The sequence below is a fragment of the Balaenoptera musculus genome, chromosome X (genome assembly GCF_009873245.2).
Source record: "Balaenoptera musculus isolate JJ_BM4_2016_0621 chromosome X, mBalMus1.pri.v3, whole genome shotgun sequence".
Classification (NCBI taxonomy): Eukaryota; Metazoa; Chordata; class Mammalia; order Artiodactyla; family Balaenopteridae; genus Balaenoptera; species Balaenoptera musculus.
In genome coordinates, this window is record NC_045806.1 from 43,672,903 (window position 1) to 43,697,190 (window position 24,288).

General features: G+C 44.8%; 1 protein-coding gene across 3 annotated transcripts in view; it reads right to left on the minus strand.

Annotated features, from left to right (window-relative positions):
- SHROOM4 (shroom family member 4) overlaps nt 1-20,975 on the minus strand; it is a 202,785-nt gene extending 181,810 nt beyond the window's left edge. For all 3 annotated transcript variants that reach the window (XM_036840340.1, XM_036840335.1, XM_036840334.1), the window contains exon 1: nt 20,814-20,975. In XM_036840340.1, coding sequence (XP_036696235.1) covers nt 20,814-20,930 — 117 coding nt within the window. In that variant the 5' untranslated portion in view covers nt 20,931-20,975. The remainder of the gene's footprint in view (nt 1-20,813) is intronic.
- Between the last annotated feature and the right edge of the window lie 3,313 nt (nt 20,976-24,288).

The following is a 24,288-nucleotide window of genomic DNA, read 5'->3' on the forward strand; positions in this document are numbered from 1 at the left end:
AAAATAAACTCAAAATGCATTAAAGACTTACAGTCCTGAAACCATAAAACTCCTAGAAGAAAACAGGGATAAAGCTTCATGACATTGGTTTTGGCAGTGATTTCATGGAAATGACACGAAAAGCACAGGCAACAAAAGCAAAACTAAACAAGTGGGACTACATCAAACTAAAAAGCTTCTGCACAGCAAAGGGAATAATCAACAGGGTAAAAAAGCAAACTACAGAGTAGGAGAAAAATATTTGCAAACCATATATTTAATAATGGGTTAATATCTAAAATATATAAGGAACTCAAACAACTTAATAGCAAAAAAAACAACAAAAAACAAAAAACAAATAACCCAATTTAAAATGGGCAAAGGACCTGAATATACAAAGGACCAGTAGTTACATGAAAAGGTGTGACAAGAGATAACAAGTGTTGGCAATGATGTGGAGAAATGGGAACCCTTGTACACTGTTGGTGGGAATATAAATTGGTATAGCCATTATAGAAAACATTATGGAGGTTCCTCAAAAACAGTAAAAACAGAACTACCATATGATCCAACAATCCCGCTTCTGGGAATATATCTGAAGGAAACGAAATCAGTATTTCATAGAGATATCTGCACTCCCATGTTCATTGCAGCATTATCCACAATAGCTAAGATATGGAAATAACCTAAGTGTCCATTGACAGATAATTGGATAAAGAAAGTGTCATGACAACATGGATGAACCTGCAGGGCATTATGCTAATTGAAACAAGCCAGACAAAGAAAGACAAATACTGCCTGGTATCATTTATATGTGGAATCTAAAAATAAAAGTCAAACTCGTAGAAACAGAGAGTAGAATGGTCATTGACAGAGGATAGGGGGTGGGGGAAATGGAATGTTGGTCAAGGGGTTCAAACCTCCAGTTATAAGATGAATGAGTTCTGAGGATCTAATGTACAGCATTGTGACTATAGTTAATAATACTGTATTGCATACTTAAAATTCGCTGAGAGAGTAGATCTTAAGGGTTCTCACCAAAAAAGTATGCATGTATCAAATCATCACATTGTACACTTTAAATATGTACAATTTTACTTGTCAATCATATCTCAATAAAGCTGGGGGGAAAATTAAGGTTTTTTTCTTAGCATCTACCTCCAACCATCCAACAACCACCACCTACTCCCCCCACACTTCACACACACACACTCACAATCTCTAGATCAAGTGGCAAAGTATCTATCCTTCCATCCATCTATCCATTGATATAAAAAAGCAAAATTTATATCACTTTGTAGATAGCATAGCAAAAAATGTTAAGGGCTAGGAAGAGGGAAAATGAGAAGTAATAAATGTTAAGACAGTCATACTGGGAATAGAGGTGCTAAGAAAATCCCTCCTTATTTTTAGGTTGCTCTTCATTCAGCTCTCAGTTTAAATAAATAAATATTTAATATAATATATAATTAATATTATAGTATATAATTAATAAATATAATATATAAAATTCATATTACATTTTATAAATGTAATATAAAAGTAATAAATATATAAATTACATTACTATGCAATATATACTATAAAATATTACTACAGATGGCAATTCTTGAACTGTTTGGTTTTTGTCCCTGTCACTGATGGTACTTGGGAACAAATGTACAAACCACAGGGCAATGAGAGAAATGAAATTTTGTGCTGAAGAAAGAAACCAGATTCAGAAAGCAAAGATTCATATAAACTTAAAATATGAAAAAAAAATCTCCATGAGGAATATAAAACAGGTTCACACTGCTCATTAGAAAGAACATGATGAGCTCTAGCAGAGACGTGAAGAAAACTGTAAGGATTTTATGGGAGAAAAATGGAAGAAGAATGGAGGGATGGAAGATAGAATAGAATGGTACCAGAAGGAAGTATAATTTGTGTTGAGCCTCAAAGAATAGGCAAGGTTTAGTCAGGTAGATAGGACTAAGAAGGTGTTGAAAGAAGATGATGAACAAAGCACTGGGTATGTTTAGGAAATTGTGAGTTGTCACATTTGGGGCTTACTGTGTATGGCAGGGGTTATGGACATGGGTTCTCAAAACAGCCTTTCTGGATTAACATCCTAGCTCTACCAGTTACTAGCTGTGAGACTTTGTGTAAATCATTTAGAAATCCATATGCTTCATTTTCCTCCTCTGCACAATGGGGAAGAACAATAGGAATTTATATGGTTGCTGTATGGATTAAATAAGATAATACATGTAAAATGACTTAGAACAGTGTCTGGCATCCAGTAAGTGTGCAATGAATGTCAGCCTTTTTTTTTTTTTTTTTTGGAGGAAGTGCAAAGGAAGTATCCAGGATTTAAGGCTAGCAGAGAAGGTAGAAGCCATATTCTGGAGAACTTGGGTTACCAAACTTGAGGGGTTGGTACTTAAATCAAAATGAAGAAAGTTTTGAATAACAGAGTGCCATAAAGGCAGAGTAATTGTTGTCAATTTGTGGTAGGAGATTTTTACAACTCTAGCTGCCTGACAGTGCAAAGGGCTGGCTCGTGAGAGAGTTTTTACCATCAACGGAAGGGTTCAAGCACAGCCTGGTCAACCAAAGTCAAGGGTGTCATAAATGGTAGTCAGGCAGTGGGTCAGTGTTGGCCAACTTGAAAGGCCTCTAAGATTCTTTTCAACTCTAAGTTGATTTCAGATAAAGACGCTAGGAACAATATGGAGGAGAGCTTTATGCAAGACTAAGCATGGAGCCAGAGCAACTGTTCAAGTGAGAGAGGGCAGTACAAGAGAGTCAATGGCGGGTTTGCTGGTCTAGAATATCAGAGCTGGAAAGAACCGCAAAGATCAACCAGCCAGTTCAGCTTCTTCACTGTACAGACAGGGAAATTAAAATTCTCAGATAGAGGAAGTGGGTAAATTTTAAAGGGGTGAGCCTAGAGGCGGGGAAGCCAGCCAGGAATCCAGAAATAAATAAGGGCTTGGAAGAGGGTGGGAGTAGCAGGATTTGAAAGGAAGGGAGTAGATATGAGGGCTATTTTGAAGGAAGAAGGACTGACAGCATGTGGTGATTGATTGGATATAGAGGATGAATAACCAGTGACTCCAAGATTTCAATGCTGGCTGAGTGGGAGGCAGGAGGCCAAGGACAGAGCCTGTTTGGCAAGGGGAAGATAACAAGTTCCGTTTTTGATATATTGGGGTTTGAGATAAAAAAAGAGAAAAGTTATTCAAGTAGACACTGTCCATCAGACAGTTGAAGAGTTTTTTGTTTATCACTTCCCCTGTCCCAGTGTGAGAGGCATTATGGGCATTGGGAAGAAAAGGCACTCTAAAATCTGAATTTTGAATACCAGCTCTGCCACTTACAGGTCCAATGGATTTTGGAAACTCTCTCAGCCTCAATTTCTGCCTCTTAGAATAGGGACACTACTAAGTACATATCAAACACCATATTGTTTAATCCTGAGAGTCTAATTCACATATTTAAAAACTTCCCGGGGGCTTCCCTGGTGGTGCAGTGGTTGAGAATCTGCCTGCCAATGCAGGGGACACGGGTTCGAGCCCTGGTCTGGGAAGATCCCACATGCCGCGGAGCAACTAAGCCCGTGAGCCACAACTACTGAGCCTGCGCGTCTGGAGCCTGTGCTCCGCAACGGGAGAGGCCACGACAGTGAGAGGCCCGCGCACCGCGATGAAGAGTGGCCCCCACTTGCCGCAACTAGAGAAAGTCCTCACACAGAAACGAAGACCCAACACAGCCATAAATAAATAAATAAAATTTAAAAAAAAAAAAAACAAAAAAAAACAAAAAAAACTTACCGGGAAAGCTTGGGAATGACTGGTCTGTGTGACCTGCCTCTTCTCCAATGCTACGGCACACAGAACGTGGGCAGAGGAATAGTTAATATTGGTATTAGAAAGAGAACGTGAGGCACAAAAAGAGGATTTGACACAAAATTCCAAAGTATAGTGGGACAAGCATAGGATTTGGGGTCAGGCCGAGCTGGGTTCAAAGCAGAGCTCTACCACTTACTGGCTTTGTTACTTTGAGAATGTTGTTTGGCCTCTCTGAGCCTCTTTTTTTTTTCATCTGTAAAATAGGAATCCTATCACTTAATTCACAGTAGTGATAAGATTAGAGATTATGCACATAAAATTCCCAGAATGTAATTGGCAGTTAATCAATGGTAGCTTTGATCATCCCCATCCCAGAGTTGACTCCCAAGCACATGAAAATAGTGACGCCAATTTCCTACTGTGTGCTTCCATTCTCTCGCTCCTTCGAACCAGCCCTCAAAAAATAAAAGCACATCAGCTATCCCTTTGATTTTTCACACACCTATGAGGTCACCCAAAGCATTCCCTCCTGCCCTTTGAACTTTTAATTCATTCTCAAATGATTTACCGCCTGCCTAGCCTCCAAATGACCATGCTAGCAATCGTGTCCTTCCTCTCTGAGGCTCTGTCCTTTTGATAACAACAGTGCCCCTGATGGGGTTGCCATTCACACACTCTACGAGCACGCTCCCAAGACAAAATTGTCAACTTTAGAAGGACCTTAATGGGAACAGCAGTGAGGAGCAAGCTAACATTCTGTTTCTCCACCAACGCCTGCAAAGACCGAATTATCTTCTCTAAGACTTTCTCAGATTGCTGTACTCCTTGCAAACTTACTATGCGATCCTGATGAGGATAAACATTTCCCTGGGGTCTCTTTCGAGGCCTGTTCCTAAAGTTTGCTCCAGCGATCAAACTCTCCAGCACTAGTCTGGGCAGGAACAAATTAAGAGAAGACCCCACAGTGTATCTTAAACTGTCACAGTACTGCCAGTGTGAGTTTTGATGTGTTTCCTTTAGTGCCCTGACATAACCTAACTGACTTCCACAGAGACAGCCGCCAATTAGATGAGACCCCCATTAGGAAGGAGGACGGACAAGGTTCCTTTTGGCCCTTTTCAGCATTCTCAGCTTTGAGTAAAACAGTGAGAAAAGGAATGTCATGGTCAAATAATAAGGACACTTAAGGCACTGGGTATAAATACCAGACGGTGACTCACATCCAAGGCTAGTCAGACAGAACACGTTAGGGCTTGCTTAAGCAAAAGTGAAAACATACACACACATACACACACACACACACACACACACACAGAGTAGGTTCACACTGCTTCAGCTGAAGCAATGAAACACTTGAGTCAGGCAGAAGCCTCACACTCTACCCTCCCTGAACACATAGCAACAAGAGGGGTGGCTGCTGTTTTAAGAGTCTCGCAGCAACGCTTCCCAACAGCAAGGGAATGCTGTAATCATCAGCCAGCAGGCCTCTCCCACATGCAAGCCTCAGGAACACAGCTCACGCACAGGAGTTGCAGCGGCAATAAACCCAACCACTGCAAACCCAACTCGAGGCAGCTCTTGGACAAGCAGGTAGATGACCCTAGCCTCCACTGCCGCCCTCTCCCCTCTCATCCAGGGTTGCACCTGGGATCCCTTTCCATGTCCACCTGTACCACTACTTCCTTCTATTCGTTCCCTCTGTCCCAAGCTCGTATGTGTCTGTCATTCAAGGCTCACCCCACTTACTAGGTTTCTCAAAAGACTGGAAAACTCGGCTAGTATATCCAGCTCTTCAAGTCATATTCGCTTTCTCATTTGTAATGGGGAGAAGAAAGGGGGACGTGACCAGTTACTGAGTACAAAAGTTTTGCTTACTCTTCCAGCAAACCATTGCGGAGAATCTGCTCCGCTCTGTGCTGAGGATAGTAAAGGTACAGAAGACACAGCCATTGTCCTCTAGAAGATTTTGGTCCAGCAAACCAGACACAGGGCAGTGAAAGTACCCCAACATTTCTACTGGAAAATCAGAAGTCCAGCATTCCAAAAAGGGAGAGATTACATCCACCAGGAGCAGACTGAGATGATGCGCTTGGGGCATAGAGTAGGGCTTGAAGGTTAGGCCCAAGTGGGAGGGGAGGGGAGAGGGGAGCAGGCCTTCTGAGTCGGCAATATGAAGCCGAGCCACTCAAGGAACATCGCGATGGGAAATTTGGAGGCCAGAACTTCCCAGGTGTGTTGGTGGGGGAAGTAGAGAGGAAAACACTCTGCCTGAGAATCTGGGTCCTGGAAGGAATGCTAGAAAGTAAGACTCGAGCCCAATGGACAATGGTCCCTACACCAGGCTAAAGTAGTTTGGGCTCTATTTTGGAGGTAGCAGGGAAATATTAAATAATTTTAAGTGGGAGGGGGGATGATCAAAGGGAGGGAAACCATTGAAGAGGCCACTACAATAGTGTAGTTGTTCCAGAAGGAGGCTTCTTCCTGCCTGTCCCAGCTCTTGCAAGATCCTCCTTCAAAGCTGCCTCCTCTGTCTGAGCTCACAATTTCAGAGCTCATTACTATGCATCTCTTTTAAGTTGGGTGAGATATCAATGACATTTCTTATTCTGAATGAGACTCCTAATGTTGTACTGAAGTTGGGTCAGGGACTTAAAAAAAAAGTAGAAGCTTCATCCCAAACTCCCAGTTTAGAAGAAAGGAACTATGATACATCATTTCCATTTCTGTAATAGCATCGGTTGGCTTGGCCCCTGGTCTCTTCTAAGATCCCAACAGAGGAGCTGGAGGGGAAAGAGGGAGAAGGGAGAGAGAGGGAGAGAGAGGGAGGGGGGTGAGGCGGGAGAGGGAGAGGGGGGGGAGAGAGAGAGAGGTGCCAACATAAGTCAAAACCTGATTGTCAAGTGCTTTTCTGGGGCCTGTTCCAGATCACTGTCACTTACAGGCTTAGACTAGAGCTCAGCCCTAAATTAGGGCTCTAACCTAGAAGCCGGGATGGGAGGTGGAAGGGCCCCACCTGGGTCTTAGCAGTGGGAATTAACTCTCCCTGATCCTTAATTCTTTTGGCTTTTATTAGTGGCTGGAAGGGGAGAAGGATGAAACCTGAACCCTAATGCAGCTGAGAAGGGCTAAGAGCCAAAACCTTCCTTAAGCAGATACAATATGTGCAGGGCCTGGGCAGGTTTCAGAACACTGCACATTTCTCCAGCCAAAGGCATGGGAAAACATGAAAATTACATATTTAACCCTTTACATCCAGAGAGGGAGAGTATCATCCTCCCACCAGCGCTCACACAGCAGAGACAAACTGGCAAGCTGGCTCTTGCAAAAGCCCCAGCACTTGGTGCTTTGTGACCACCTAGAGGGGTGGGATAGGGGGGGCGGGAGGGAGACGCAAGAGGGAGGAGATATGGGGATATGTGTATATGTATAGCTGATTCACTTTGTTATAAAGCAGAAACTAACACACCATTGTAAAGCAATTATACTCCAATAAAGATGTTAAAAAAAAAAAAGCCAGAGCACTTGGGTAGCCTTTTTCACAAAAATACCCCCAGCAGCTAGATACTCAAATCAGTTTCAAATATAAATTTACAAGCTATTTCACCTGGTCAGAGTTAGGTAAAGGGAACCCATGTGCCCATTAGATCTTTAGCATGAAATGAGTTTTGTCTACGAGGAGGGAGGGAGTGAAGAGACCAAGTTCCATGGCACAAGCATCTTTACAACATTCTGAATTTCAGTTTTTCACCATGCAGAAAAGCATGTGATGCTGTACAAAAAAAGTAACGGATCTAGAAAGCAAATCTAAGAAGGATGGAGGTAGGAAAGTTAACCTTTCCTGAGAATTTTCCGTAAGTATACAGGACATCCCGTCTAGGGTTTGGGTCAGATAATCACTCCAAATGTGCAGAAGTCTCTTAATAATAAAGTGATGTTTTCCAGCCAGATTTGCAGCCAATGAATTTGTGAAGTAAATCCCTATTTCCTTTTTTTAATTAATTTTTACTGGAGTATAGTTGCTTTACAATGTTGTGTTAGCTTCTTTTTTATTTTAATATAAAACTCAGGATGAAAGTACGGTGAGGACACCACTGAAAACAATTAAATCATATTTGCAAGTTTAACAATGCTTTTTCAAAGGTCACATTTTAAGAACCAATGCTACTGCAGAAATATGAACAATGATATTCACAGATTAATAATACTCCCCCATGCAGAGAGCATAAAACTACTAACAACAAAAATGCAATCCAGACTTGAAACTCCAGTGGAGTTTGCCTTTCCGAAGCCTCCACATTTTACTTTTCATATAGCGAAAACAATCCTTAAATATCTTGGCAAGACAACTGATGTTTTTTAACAGCCTCGAATCTTTTAACATTTCCAGCTTCATGTCTGAACTTTGGCGTTTTGACAGCTTCTTCTATTTTTTGTTTGTTTGATTTTTGGACTTCCCCATCACTTGAAAGTACTAAGTTAGGCAGAAAGAACTTCAGCCAGTAATACCTCAGGTGACTAGGCAGCCTGCAGACTGGAGGAGATAGCAAGACCAAACAAACTATGACCAGAAAAGCCCATTAAATAACAATGCAGGCCTGTTCCAATGTCTGTTGGGGCATGAGATTGTCTGGCAATTAAGTCATTTCCACAACAATCAGCAGATTAGTAAATCATCTGTGTTAACCATTATGTTCCTAAAATAATGATTTGTTGTTTTAACTGACCAGTGGCCTTAAATAAAATTCTTTTTCTTTCTCTGAACTGCCTATGGAACTCCTTTCCCTGATGGTCCTATGGTCTCAGAAGATCCAAAACTGAACTAAACCTGGTTAGCCCTCCCAATCTCCGTCACCACCTAGAGCCTTCTAGATTAGAAATACTGGATTCATCTCTAACTCCTGCCTCTCCCTCATTTCTTCAGATCCAAATGGTGTATATTACCACTACCTCTGGCAACTTGCTAATGTGTTAACAACAGTCAGCACGTTGCCAAGATGACTGATTCCTTTATAATGCCATCTCCAATTGTTCAGTACAGGTCTTTCCTCGTGGAAGCAGTTATATGGCTGGTACTGTGTTAGATGCTTTATTTTTAATACTTTAACTCTAATCCTCCAAAAAACAACAAAATGGCTACATACTTCCAACCTGAATCCATCCTATAGCCCAATGTTCTGGGTTCTTCAGAATAACTGGCTCAAACCCATTCACCCTATGTCTCATTACTCAAGCAGATCTTCACTGATCCACTTATCCAGCCACACAAGCAGTATCACATTGGGCAAGTTACCTAACCTCTCCATTCCTCAATTTCCTCATCTGTAAAATGGGGTTGATAAAGGAGCTAATATGTGTTAAAATAGAAAACCAGTGCCTGGTCCAAGGTACGCACTATGAAAGTATTTTTAGAAAGCAAATAAAAGTGACGTTTATGGGGCTTTGTGCTGGTTTCACAGGCCATAGGAAGTATAGCTCAGCTCCTAGAACGGCACTCAATAAATTTAATGCATGAATTAATAAGTGAATAAATGAAGAAACCACACATACCTGGCCCTTGGGGAGCTCATACTCTTACTCAGTTCACTGTGGGGGTGAACCAACTGGCCTGTCGCCTGAGTCCTTAGGACATGCAGCACTTGTACTAACTGGAATGAATGCCTTTCTTCCTCCCCAACCTACCTAAATCCTGTAGAGCCCTCAAGGCCTAGCTTCAATTCTTCCTTTCTCCACAAAGCTCCCTAACCACATCAGCCTGCAATGAAATCTCCTCTCACTGAATAAATGTTGCTCTTCCTCACAGACATAGAGAACAGACTTGTGGTTGCCAAGGGGGGGGGTGGGGGAGGGATAAATTAGGAGTTTGGGATTAGCAGATATGCACTACAATATATAAAATAGATAAACAACAAGGTCCTACTGTAGAGCACAGGGAACTACATTCAATATCCTGTGATAGACCATAATGGAAAAGAATATGAAAAGAATGTATGTATATGTATAACTGAATCACTTTGCTGTACAGCAGAAATTTACACATTGTAAATCAACTATACTTCAATAAATTTTTTAAAATGTTGCTCTTAGATCCTAGCCCATGGTTTCAGCACTTAAATTAAGGTTTTTGTTCCCCAGGCTTGCAGTAGTGCCTCTCTTCAACAAAATTGTCATTTCCAGGGAACAGGTCTTCCATGGTGGCTATCTCTTGTACTCTCTAGTTTAGGGTAAGGCACTTTACAAAGTGTTCAACAAATACGTGTTGACTGGTGGACTGATTGATTGATTGGAGGCTTAATTGAGAGCTCTTAGGTAGGAGCCAAACAAGGCTTAGCATAGCCTTTCAAATTGCTGTCTCTTCAAACATTAGCCAGAGATCATGTCTGGTCCTCCAAATTCTGCCAGGAGCAAACGTCACATTAAAGATGTCCTGCCATTTCATACAACTTCCAAAGATTTGGTAACTTCATACACTTAATTTTTTAAGTTCAGAATTCCCTTAAGAGCATGTCTGCTTAATAAGGGACACCTGTAGAATGCTTTTCCTTTCTTTCTTAAATCACATACACATCTAGTATTTATATGAGATAAAGGATAAAATCAATCTCCCTCCCTACTGGGGAAAAAATGCGAGTTTTATTATTTTCATTTTGCAAATGAGGAAATGGAGACACAGAGAGGAAAATGACATGCCCAGTCATACACAAATATTGAGCAGCAAAGCGAAGACTGAACTTCAGGTCTTCTGAATCCAAGCTTATACTTCTCACCCTGACTTGAGATTTGAAACAAAACAAAACCTTTCCTTTGACCCTGACCCCTGACAGGCATGTACTGGTAACAGTACCAATTTTTGCAGTACGTTACATTTCTCTAATTTCTCTCATTCCCCACCCCCTGTCATATTCTTATCCAGTTCTTTTTCTCTCTCTCTCTTTCTTTCTTTCACCTATGTAAACATGATAGTGTTGAAACAGCCTGGGATGTGGAGTCAGACAGAAGTCAATTTGAATGCCAGCTCATCCACGTGGAGTCTGTTACTTAACTTCTCCTGAGCCTCAGTCCCCTCATCTGCACAATGGGGAGACCAATATCTACCTCAAAGAGTTACTGTAAAAATTAAATAAGAATATATGTAAAACACCTAGAAGTAGCAGTATTTACCACATAGCAGGTCCACTACCTCTCCTATCTCCCCATATCTACGCCTGGATCACCCATTTAGTTCAAGAGGTTGCTGAGATCCAACCAAACAGCATTACCTCCATCCAATGAGGCATAACCACACAAGTGGAGTTTCCAGGTCCCCGCCTGGTCCACTTTTCCTCCTGTTGCCTTGCTACTCCCTGATTACAAATTTAAATTAACACAGAGCTCCAAACTCTCAGTCAAGTCCTTCAAAGAACATGAGAGTCAAGAACTGATACTTACTCTCCCCTGAGTCTCCAAGATATCATCCCTCACCCTCTAAGTCAGAGATAAGATGCCATCAAAAACTGCCTACCTGCAGAAGTTTTCAGAGGAGGTTTTACTTACATCAAACACAAACAAAAAGAAATGGAAAGCAGCAAGGCAGCCCAACAAAGACAAGGCTTTAGCTTGTCATGTTCTCATAAGCAAAGATGGGGCAGCAGCCATGAGACTCTAACCCCTTTCCAGAATAACTAGTTGAACGAGCTTTCCTCCCAGGTCTACCTCTTCTCACCCCCAACCCCTTCCCCCAAAAGAAAAATCAATTTCTGATGGACCGTGAAAGGCAGTATAGGAGAACCATTCAAAACTTCCCTGCCAGAGGCTCAGGAAGAGAGAAGACCATACAGCTGGGAATCTGCTGAGTGGCATTAGGGTGGGGGCCAGAAGACACCACAAAGGGTCTGTCCATCACTGGGCTTAACCCTTGATCCTGTCAAATTAGTCCCACCTCCCGCATTCCTCACAGATGTAACATTAAAAGACTTGAGTGAAAGTTAACAGACCATGTGGCATGCCGTCCCTGAGAACATACCAGGAAACAGCCACTTCTGGAAACATAGGAAGTAGGAGCGTGGAGGAAAGCTAAGCCCTGGAAGAACTGCCTGCTGTCAGTCAGCCTTTACACTTCCACAGCCTAGATCATGAGCGAAGATCCTGGAGCTGTTAGCATCCCGTCAATAAAGCAGAAGCTTGCCCCTCGGAGAGGCTGAGAGGAAACAGGAGGGTACGGAGAGGTGAAATAACATGCCAAGATTACTCAGCGAGTTGATAAGAGAATATCAGGAATGCGACAAAGGTCCAGTCCTCCACTGAAACAGGACAGAGAGAGACACAGTATGAGAAAAGTTCCCCCTGATCCAGCTACCAATTTGCTGAGAGTTTTCAAACTTTATTAACCTTAACTCTATGAACTTCTCTCTCCCCACCTCCCCACACCGGAAGTATGGCTGAGCCAAGAGGGACAGAGCTGGTACAGCAGACTAGAAGGGCCCACTGTACCAAAAAAGAAAAACAAACAACAAAAAAAGCTGGGTTTTGGACAGCAGGCAGGGAAGACAATGAATGAACCAAGAAGTAGTGACACTTGAATGAGACAGTCCCAAATGTAGGCCTCAAGCAACTTGGTGCTGGTGGGTGGGGGCTGGGAACCAAAGACTGGACATGAAAGAAGGGTAGCCTAGATGCATGGAAAATGTGTCTCTGTTGCTACCAGGCAATGCTCATCCCATGGCATGGCGTAGTCACAGACTCGCACTGAAAGAGGAGGGAGTGGAGGTGAAGTCAATGGGGAGGAGTTAGTCTCTTTGAGAAACGAAGTCATCTGGATCTCTGCAATTTCAGTGCCCAGCCAGGATGGCTATGTGCCCAAGTAAACATGCCAGTGTGATGTGAGGAAGAACAAATCATCCCTTGCAAAACTAATGCCTAAGACAATCTTTCCACTTGGCCTGTTTACACTGGATGGGGCGAAGGGGTGTAAGGAGACAAACCTCTATCCCATCCCAGTCCTTGGAACACAGTCTTTAGCAGGGAAAAATAATATCTCAACTTGTTCATTAATGACTTAATTGAAGTCTGTCTGAAGCGGGTATTTCAGGGGAGCACCAGGAAACAAAATATTGCCTTCACAGAAACTGAGTGAAAGTGATATAGGTACCAACATAAGTAATACAAAAGGGTCACTTGCTGATTACAAGATAAATCAGGTAAACCTGGAGTTCAGTTTCAGAGAGAAACTTAATGATGCATACACTGTATGTACACACAAATCTGGCCCCAGGATCAAGGATATGAGCACCTGGGCAGTGATAGTAGTAGAAACCCCAAACCCACCTACATCTATGTAACAGAGATATCTAGAGCACTTGTTGTCCCTGACTTATGGATTGTTTTCCAAGATTACCTTTCGTAAATAAGCAGCTTGGAGCTTTGAATGCAGTTCCCTATAGACAGAATATTGTAAATGGTGGTTAGGTTCTGTAAGTTCATCAGTGATACACTATGGATGAAAGAGGCCTCTCCAGAACTGTTCTGAACGTGGCCACTATCAATAACTGTGTCAGGGGGACATATTTCCTAGACTTTAACTCTCTCTTCTCCAGGCCTCTCATCCTTCAGTGATAATGAGGATTAAGCTCCACTTCAATACACTCCCCGATCAGGGCAAGAAAAGGCATTTGCCCAACTCAGGTGACAAACTTGTAGATGTGAGGGTGTGGGGGAGGGGCGAGACTGTCAGTGCAAGACCTCCAGAAGGAACGACTCTTGTGGGTATTCCAGGTACAGACAGAAGACCTCAGAACACAGGAATGGCAGCAACAATAGGAGATTTGCAGCCAGTGCCAGCGGCAATGTGCACAGAAATAAATATCTGACAGGGCTGGGGACTGCTGTGTCTAAATTCCTACCAAGGGGTTCTGTAAGTTGGAGTCTGCTTGTATGTCACATAGGGTCAGCATCTTCAATCTTGGAGACACCTATTTGTTCCAGAAGGGGAAAATTAAGTTCAGAGAGGTTATTCCTACAATTTCCAAGCCAGTAGTTGGTTAAAAATCAAATCAAATCAATCTGATGTTCTAGAGGTCTGATTTTGACACTATTCGCCAAATGCCACTTCCTTCTTCTATTATACAAATTCCTCGTCTGTAACTCTTTGTAGAAATATATATGCTCCTGGAATTCATGGCTTATGTCTTCTCTATCATCTCCCTTAGAACACTTTTTCCAAGGCTGACCTGGGCTAGGGGCAGGGCTAGGGGCAATTCTAAATACATAGTGAGTGATGGGATGTGCCCCTCCTAAATCTCTTATGTAGTTGTCCCAGGTGCCTAGGTAGAGGCCTTGGGCAGGTGTGGCTTAGCAGCACAGATACTTCCACTAAAAGGCTTTGCTTGACACAGAGTCTTCCTATGGCATGGATGCCAGAAAGAGCCAAAGTGGTCTTCAGCTGTATTTTTTTAAAGAATGGTCCTACCTAACTTTGGTCAGACTCTCCTCAGTTACTGCATTCAGCTGTGGGCTCCCTAACTCAAGAGGAACATGGCTAGGCTGGAGTGCATCCAGAGTGGGAGGAGGCTGGATCTCAGATCCTGTAAGGAACAGCTGAAAGAGCTAAGGCTCTTTAGCCTAGAAAAATGAGACAAAGAGACACAGTCTTTGTCTTCAGACCTCCCAAAGGTTGTCCTAAGTAAGAGCATCTTGTTCTGTGTGGTCCCAGAAGGCAGAGCTATAGGACCCACAGAGAATAGGTAGATGGAGAATGATTTCAACTCAACCTGAGAAAAAGCTGTCTACTACAGTGAAAACTTTTCAACACTGAAATGGACTGGCTAAGAAGGGAGTGAGCTCCCCCATGACCACAGGAGAACAAGCTCAGGGCTACTGCACATGGATCGGTTAAGATTAAGACCAGGTGACTTCCACAAGGCCTTCCTCACTCTGATAATCTGTGATTCCAGCCACCTCAAAGAACAGCATTCCGTTAGCAGGCCTGAGTTGAGTCTGCCCTTTGGTGAGGGGCGGGGAAGGAGGGTGCTTAGTGAGAGCAGCCCTTCACTTAATCTCTGCTGTTCTTCATTAACTTTTCTCAGACAGGTCAGCATCTTTTTCTCCCCTGGTTCTGAAGGAGCCTAACTATAAAAATTCTGATGTTCCCTCCAGATAATCACTCCATAAACACCAATCTCAAATCTAAGTCTTTTTTCTTAAAAAAAAAAAATTCCTGGGAGGAGATGGAGGAGAGCAAGGGGCAAAATCATCTGAATTCTGTTTAAGGGACAACATTCAAGTGTCTTCCAGCTGCAGTTGAATTATTTTTTTTTGAGGTTTTAGAGAAGGAAAAGCCTCTAATAGGCTTGGCCTTTTTTCGCTTCAGGGAGCACATGTGTGGATTGCAATAGGTTACCAGGTGTATTGTGACAGCCCAGCAGGCCCCAAAGTAGTGTGTACCCAAAGCTCAGCCAAGGGTTACCAGACATACCACCCACCCTCTTTGCCTTACTACCTCCCTCCAACCTTCTTTGTATTTCTCTGGATGGATTCCTACCCCATGTCCCCAAAAGCTTACTTTCAGAGAGAGAGGAGCATTTGGGGAACTGAGGTAGTAGACATCTTTGCTGATTCTAGAAGCAGAGATGAGGAGGAGATTCATCTAAGTAACCAGGCTGGACTAAGCTCTCAAGAAGCACACCCCATGAAGGGTCCCCTTGTGAATGCCAAGCCCTGGCCTGGGGGTGGGCCCGGCCTATAACATAACTAAGAAGGTTTCACAGAACTACCATTTCTCGCATAACACTACCTCTGCACCCAACAAGAACTCAAAGTCACAGCCAAATCTACTGCCAGCCACAAGACAGCCTGAATCTGACTTTACCCACGTCCTCTTGAAATCTCAAATGCCTCTTTGTGTGCTTCTTCTAGAAATAAAGTCACAGTGGGGATGGGGGAGGGGATAAAAACAACTTAAAGAGCATGTCCTGCCATTTTCCCAGGCTAAGGATGGCACACAGAATTAGGGTTTGCCCAATTCATTTTCACATCGTCTGTGCTAATAAAGATGGGCCAACGACCCCCATTTGGCAAATAGAATCTTGGGTCCAAAGAGGATAAAATAATATAGCAACATCAGTGCACACTAAGTGGAGGAGGTGAAGCTTCTTCCTCCTCCAGGCTACTGCCCCACCCCACCCTACTTTGTTCCAGGGCAGTAACTAGCGTCCACTTCCTTCAGTGTGCCAGATAGAGACTGCCACCAAAAGTGGGCCAGGAAAAGGGCAAATATGTAGGGTGAGCCTGTTTCTGCAATGTCTTGTCCTTCTCCCCAATTTTCCTCCTTCTCCTTTTCCTGCATCCCCACATTGGTCTCCACCCTTTCTTTTCTCCACCCTCAGCCAACCTCAGGGCACATTTCCAAGAACTCAAAATGAGTATAGGAATCTTACACTACAGCTTAGCAACTCTCTCTCTCACACACGCACGCACGCACACACACCACAGGAGGATACAATTTGAATCTCTGAGGCCTCTGAGAGGCCCTATCTGATGCATAATCATTGGCGCCAGAACCTTGAAAAGGTCACCCACCCTCCAAAGTGGATCTTTTCCAGCGCACGGAGCCAACTTCATGGATGACTGTCAACACTGTAGAGGGGGTAGAGGGGGACCCCTAGGTAGCAAATAGCCAAGTCTGATTAGAAGAAAATCTCCACTTCATCCAGACAGGCCCCCTGGGTCAACGAGGTAGATGCTAACCAAAGGAATCAATAACGCCAAGGGCATGGGCCCAATTCTCCAGTTGGTCACATTTCTTTGGGAACATCACACTGTATGGGGCAATCATAAACCATCCCTTAACATTTGGGATAATCAATAATAATAGTTGTTTTTAAACATTTCTTCTTTTTTTGTCACTTAATTGTTAAGAGAAGGCTATACCAGTCTCCACAACTTCGGCAGCTGAATTCCCTACTTTCAGGGAAATCATAGAAGCCTATAGGAACTGATGATTTCCCCAACCTGATTACTTCCTGATCCAAAGGGTCCCCCATAACAAATATGAAATACACTTTCACACTCTATGCACTCTTCCCACTAATCATCTTTCCTCAAATTCCTCCACTCCCAAGATGCCTCCACCTGTTCCACAAGCTATCTCCAAGCATGTACACCACATCAGATCCAAATCGTTTTTAGTGTTTTTCCCCACAACACCGAAGGAGGTTCTCCGATATTTCTTACCATGGTTCTGGCACCTTACCTCTGTCTCTGCCTGACCTGAGATCATCACAAGTGATTTGGAGTCACCAAAACAGTCCTCTCCTACTCCCTGAGCCCAGACTCCACCAGGGAGTGTCTACAACCCAGTGCTCACCTACTCTGGAAACACAGGCTGGCGTGCAAAAGGTCACTGGGGTGGGAGGCCGCCAAGACTGGATACATCCCTCAACGGTATTGCCCCATGCCCCTTCACAAACTGCAGTACTACTGGAAGAATTGAGAAACTCTCCAAGTAGAGGATGTGGAGAAAAGGGAACCCTTGTGCACTGCTGGTGGGAATGTAAATTGGTACAGCCACTATGGAGAACAGTATGGAGATTCCTTTAAAAACTAAAAATAGAACTACCATATGATCCAGCAATTCCACTACTGGGTATATAGCCGGAAAAAACAAAAACTCTAATTCGAAAAGATACATGCACCCCAATGTTCTTAGCAACACTATTTACAATAGCCAAGTCATAGACACAACCCAAGTTTCCATCAACAGGTGAATGGATAAAGAAGATGTAAAAAAAAAAATATATATATATATATATACACACACACATATATATATAATGGAATACTACTCAGCCATAAAAAAGAATGAAATATTGCCATTTGCAGCTACATGGATGGACCTAGACAGTATAATGCTTAGTGAAATAAGTCAGACAGAGAAAGACACTGTATGATATCACTTTTATGTGGAATCTAAAAAATAATACAAATGAATCTATATACAAAACAGAAACAGACTGACAGACACAGAAAACAAACTTATGGTTACCAAAGGGGATAGGGAGAGGGGGAGGGACAAATTAGGAGTATGAGATTAACAGATACAAACTACTATACATAAAACAGATAAGCAACAAGGATTTACTGTATAGCACAGAGAATTATACCCAATATCTTGTAATAATCTATAATGGAATATAACCTGAATAAAAAAGAATCACTATGCTGTACACCTGAAACTAACACAAAATTGTAAATCAACTATACTTCAATAAAAATAATAATTTAAAAAAAGAAACTCTCCAAGTGGTAGAAAATATGATAGATTTGGAGCCTACCGCTGGCATAAAGGATTGGCTACCAGACTGTCATAGTCTTATTTAAAGACTTGAACCTCGTAGTAGACGTGGAGACACCTAAGCCCAGGGAGGGCAGGTGATGTACCCAGGATCCTGGGGCTAGTGAGTGGCAGAGCAAGGATTAGAACCCAAGTTTTCAATCTGTCAATACAATTCTCTTTCTACACCCTTCCATCCCATCCGCACCAATGTGTACAGACTGAAGCTATTTTCAAGAAGAAATCTGTATTGTTCTGAAGCATAAGGGGAAACAAAACTAAGGTAGAAAAATTAAAAGGGGATTAATGAACTATGCCACATACTGTCTTGGCAAGAAAAAAAAAATACAGGCAACCATTGCACCTTACAAAAATGCCATGGCCCCTTTATATAATAATAGGGCTAACCAGGTTATATATAGCTGGCTTTTACTGGAAGGAATCAAGCTATCTGGGATAGATGGGAGAAATGATGTTACCCCCTGCATATCCAAATGTGTGTAATAATGAGCCTTCATATATAATAGGGGTCAACTGTACATTCAGCAGAAAGGGAGTCGTTAAAAGGCACCCTGCCTCTCAACACACGAGTCATTTCCTCAACAGCTTGGCCAAGGAAACCCTCATCTACCCTCAAATAATCCCCCAGCCAGACCACAAATTGTTGGCTGCCCCATACTTAGTAACACCCCCCTGCCATGCTCCTGCTGGTTCACAAAACAATCCAGGACCACAGCAGCAACCACTCTCTGGGGTGCTTCTCAGGATGGGTCAGCCCTGGGCAGGGGTGAAAAATGACCTCTCCAAGGCAGGTTGTCTGGGCAGACTGGAAAGTCTGTGGGTGGTGTCAGGAGAAAAAGAAAGGGGGGAACTGCCAGACCATGGAGGGCTGCATAGACAGTTCTGACCTTGGTGGAAACAGCGGGGAGAGGAGGAGTTTGATTAGAAGAAATTCCTGAAGGCCAGGATTCCCCTTCTCAAAGGGGTTGAGAGTGTTTAAAAAAAAAAAAAAAGCTTATTACTCCCTCCGGATAATACTGGAGGGAAAGGGATAGTGCCTTGGGGGCGGGGGGGAAGGAATGGCGTGACAGTGGGTGACAAAGCAATCTTAGGCTGGTTAGAAATACATGACTAGTATGGGGAAAGGGGGTACTGGATGAAGATCTGGGCTGGTTATTGGTGTTTGGGGAAGCTAAAGATACCAGGTTTCCCTGACAGCCCCTCAAAGTTTTGCCTCAGGCGCTCAAGATGATTGGTACACCCCATGGCAACACCCCAGGATTGCTAAGAGTGTGGCCCCCAAGGCCTGAAGGACCCCCTACAAGTTAACCAGCAGCTCCGGTGCCTGGCGAAAGGGGCACAGGTTACGCGGGGGTGTGGCGGGGGCATTCGCCACCCCCTGCTGAGACGTGACCCACGTTAAGAAGCCAAAACAATAAAGTGACATTTGTTCCCCACAGAGAAACCACATCTTTTTATCTGCAGCCCAAACCCACGTCTTCCACCTCAACTGCAATTTGAGCGGGTTGGAAGGGGAAGGGCTTTTCAGATTTGAGCATTTCAGAGAAACAAAAACAAAAATAAAAAAAAAAACAGGATAAAGTTCGTGAAGTTCGCTCCCTTGGCCATCTGGCGCCTCAAGGTGAGTCGTCCTGCAAATCTCTCTTCCCAGTTGCAGCCCCCGCGGCCCCCACCCCCTACACTCACCCCTACCGGGGGATGGCTTGCTCAGGGATTCTGGAGCGCTCGAGAGAGCTCCTCTCCCCTGCCCTCAGCTGCAACTTGGCTTCCTGCAGACCACAGCCTCCTAAAACAAACAAACCCCGGCGGCGGCGGCGGCGGCGGCGGCGGCGGCGGCGGCGGCGCGGCGGCGGCGGCGGCGGCGGCGGCGGCGGCGGCGGCGGCGGCGGCGGCGGCGGCGGCGGCGGCGGCGGCGGCGGCGGCGGCGGCGGCGGCGGCGGCGGCGGCGGCGGCGGCGGCGGCGGCGGCGGCGGCGGCACAGCTGCGCTCCATGGCGCAAAAGTTTCCTCCACTCTCCTCAACGTGCAGGAAATCTCGCCGGCGCTGGGGCAGGACTCCGGCGGGAGGGAAAGGCCGAGCCCAAGCGGCAGCAGCAACGCCCCACCGGCTGAATGGATGTGCGCGCGTCCGGCCGTGGGAAGTGAGGCTGACGAAAGCCACCGATGCCTCATCTCCGTTCCCACACCGGACCCTCGCCCCGCAACCTGCCCGGGCGAGATGGCCCGCCGGTCGATCCAGGGACCGACGCCGTGAAGAAATGTGCCAAGGCGCCTTGCTTGTCCCTTCAGCCCCTCGCTGTCCCGCAGGGGCACGGGAACTTCCAAGGAGGAACCCCCAACAGCCACCACTTCCTCCAGCTCCAACGGAGGGGAGCAGCCGCCCAGACACTGGGGAGCAGAATCGGCCCCCGAGCCCTCCCGAGGGTGTCTGCGCGCGGGGCTGTAACCCGGGGCCGGCCGCATTCTCATCCAGCGCTCCCGCCACCCCGAAGGGGTGTCCGCGCCGGGGCTGGTGGCCAGACCCCCCCACCAGTGCAGCTAATGCTTCACGTCGGGGCTTTCATCCCCAGCACCGAACAAGTTTCAAAGTTGGTCTGAGGGCCGCGTCCGGCGGCAGCCTGCGTACCCGCTCGCCCATTCAAAGTTGGGCACCGCTGGGACAGAGCCGCCAGTTCTTACCTTAGACACTGTGAGCGGTTCGCAGTGTTCCAGACCCCCCTTAAGGGTGAAGCCCCAGGGCGCCCCCCCTTGCAGCTGCACAGGGACGTACTGGAAGGACCCAGGCCGGTTCTCCATCCTCCGCTCGGCTCAGGGCCGCGGGGCTCCTTTTCCGCGGGGGCTACGTTGCCTCCGCCCCCAGCGGCTCCACCACCATAGCCCTCCAGCGCTACGCCACCCCGCACCGCCCTGCTCCGCCTACTCTCCTGGCTGGAGACGCTCGGGCAGCGAGCGAGCGCAAGGAGGAAATGACACGGAGCTGGAGAGAGGGGGAGGGGGGGGGAAGGAGAAAGGAGGAAAAAAAAAAGAAAAGAAAAGAAAGAAGGAGAGGCGGAGGGATAGCGCGTAATGGACAAGAAAACGGAGCAATGGGGAGGGGCAGTCACTGGGACCTCGCCTATAGGATCGCTGGGGAGTGGGAGCAAGGCGAGGCTTCACATCAATTGTTACATTGTTTCATTCAAGCAGGCCCCCCTCTTTGGTTCTCCTCCTTACTGCAGAGTTCCCCGCCCCTCCAACCAGCCGAGGCGAGGGGAGGTGAAAGTCGTTAGTGTGGATGGCCCGCGTGGCTGAGTGGGCTGAAATGCTGCTTTCCCGATTAGCGCGTTCATGTTTCTCTGACTGCCTTTTTCTTCTGAAGGTCCCGAGAACCGGGTCCTGGGAGGGTTACAAAGCTGCTAATTTGTGGACCTTGCCTAGAGGGATGGAAAGTCAAGCAAGCAGGCCAGCGAACACAGTGGGGCTGTGTGTGTAGGCTGCTCTGTGTGTATGAGCTAGGTGTGTGGGGTCATTATGAAACATCGCCCCGGAGCATAGTTTAAATAAAGAAGCACTTTGAGGATGCCCCCTGCCCAGGCTCAGCCGCACCCTGGCTCAGTGCTGGCGTCTATGGGTAGCACTGTGCTCATGTATGTTCCAGTCATCTGGAGTTCCTGGCACGGCCTTGCACTTGCCCCACTGAGATGACCAAGCCAGGAATCAGCAAACTTTATGACTAGCAGTATTGTTTTCACTCCTAAACAAACCTACAGGAAGGAGCATCCATTGATGAGCTAGCCAATTAACAATGTGGTGCCTTTTGGAAGAATCGGCTTTTAGACAGGGGCCAGAACGTCTCTGCTCATCTGTTCATGCTTGAGGCTGTAGTGTCTGAGCTGAGCTTTTAGGACAGACCAAACAAATACCCACACTAACAGTCCCCAAAAGTGAATTTGTTACGAAATCTTGGGCTGATTTCTCAGTCTTGACCTGGGCACGGTTACCACTCCTCTCTGAGGTGTTGTCTCTGGAGCCACATTGAGGCAGTGAGTTTTTAAAGAACTTCGCAGTAGCAGGGAAAGTTTTGACAACTCAGTGGTGACTCCACACGACCCCTCAATGCTCTATTGCCTGTTCCATCTCTTGCCTTCTTCTTGTGCAGTTTCTTCTTCATCGCCAAGAACACACACCATGACACCCTTACTTCCACAGTCAGCTTTCTGCGGACAAGGTTGTCACTCTTTGCTTCCATTTCCTCACCTGTCACAGCCTCTTCAACACACTTCAGCCTGTGTGTGCCCCTTCAGGCCACTGAAACTTCTCTCACAGGCTCTCCTCCCTCCCCCAATCCTTTCTTCTCCGCCTCCTGGACTGTCTGCATTATATGATGCTGACCTGACTTTTCTTTAATAAAACTGCAGTTTTGGTGTTTATAACCTGCTTTTTAAAAGTCCTTAGATATGTATAACTGATTCACTTTGCTGTACGGTAGAAACTAACACAACATTGTAAATCAACTATACTCCAATAGAAATATTTTTAAAAAAACAAAAAAAAGGAAAAAAGTCTTTAGAGATGATTCATGTGGGGAACCACCTTCAATCTTTTAGATTTTTAGACCTGCAAAAACCCTTTCAATCATGTTCATTTTTTGTTTGCATTTCTCCTACTAGAAAGCAGAAAATTTGAGAAAATGGCAGCTGAGTTTCTTGATTGCATGTCAACCTATGACATAACACTCATTTGTTCTGTCCCACCTTGAAACTGAGCTTTTATTTTTTTTCTTCGTCTTCTTTTTGACATAAGACTTCTATCTCCATGATTGTCACTTGGTAAAACTTAGCATGTTTCAGTTTCAGCGTATTGAAATCTATAAAGTGCAGTTCACAGGATCTGTGGTCATCACTCAAGGTCTACTAGAATTATGTGTCTAGACTAGAGAAAAGAGATTGGGAAGCAGGAGACACATATGTGAGCCCTGGCCTTGTCACTAACTAGATGGGTGACCTTGGGCAAATCACTGAACTGTTTTCAGTCTCATTTTTTTTCATCTGTAAACTTCAGCTAATAAGCCCTGACCTCCCTCCCTCCCAGGCCTGTTGAAGACTAAAATGAAATAATACATATGAAAACACTTTGGTAAGGAAAGAGTCAAAATCCTCACAACCTTATTATGAAAGCAAGCACTGAGCTAGCCTTTAAACAATCTATTTTCATTCCAAGACTTACTCCACACTGATGTCTTGTTGCACTCTTCAGTTTATCCTTTCCATTATTACAGCAAAAGAACATAAATTACCTAGCCCCTGGTGCAAACAGCACATAAGTAGCCATTTTGAACATCGGATGGCTGGATAATCTTGCTTCTTTACTGATAAAAATTACTGCTAGTGGCAGGGATCTCATTCTTCCTTGGAAGTACAGTTAGTGGGAGCATGATTATGTAATGGAAAGGGTACTGGGTAGGATGTGAGATGCCTGGATTTTAAGCTGGTTCTGCCATTAAATTGCTGTGTGATATTAAGCAGATCATTGCCCCTCTCTGTTAATGGAAAAGATTGAGCTACTTGATTTCTTAAGTTCCTCTACAGTTTGAAAATTCTGGGACTACTTCCTGGCAAGTGGCTAAACATAGTTATATGTGCAAACAAAGCCTTAATGATGGAGATGAACCATGTGAAAATAAAGCAATGGAGAAGAGTCCAGGGGTGTATTTCTCTCCTCCTCTCTCTCTCTCTCTCTCTCTCTCTCTCTCTCTCTCTCTGTGTGTGTGTGTGTGTGTGTGCAGCCAATGGACAGATGATAAATTCACTCTAAAGTATGTTAAATTGCCTGTGGGTAAAAAGGTGGAAAGTCCAGTAGGCAGGTAGAAATAGGAAACCGCATATCAAGAGAGGAATGGTGATTGATAATACACATTTGGATTATAGTTGAAGCCATTTGGAGTGGATAATCTCATGCAGGGATATCAGAATGATAAGAAAATGGAGATTTAGATGAAACCTTGGATTATGCTAATATTTAAAATATTATGCTAGTATTTAAAAGTCAAGAAGGATCACAAAGGATCTAAAAAGGAGCCAACAGGGGAGGTGGGCAAAAGGTCCATCAGCGAAACAGGGAGAGAGAAATTAAAAACAGGTTGTTTACTTCCACCTCATAAAAAAAAAATCCTCAC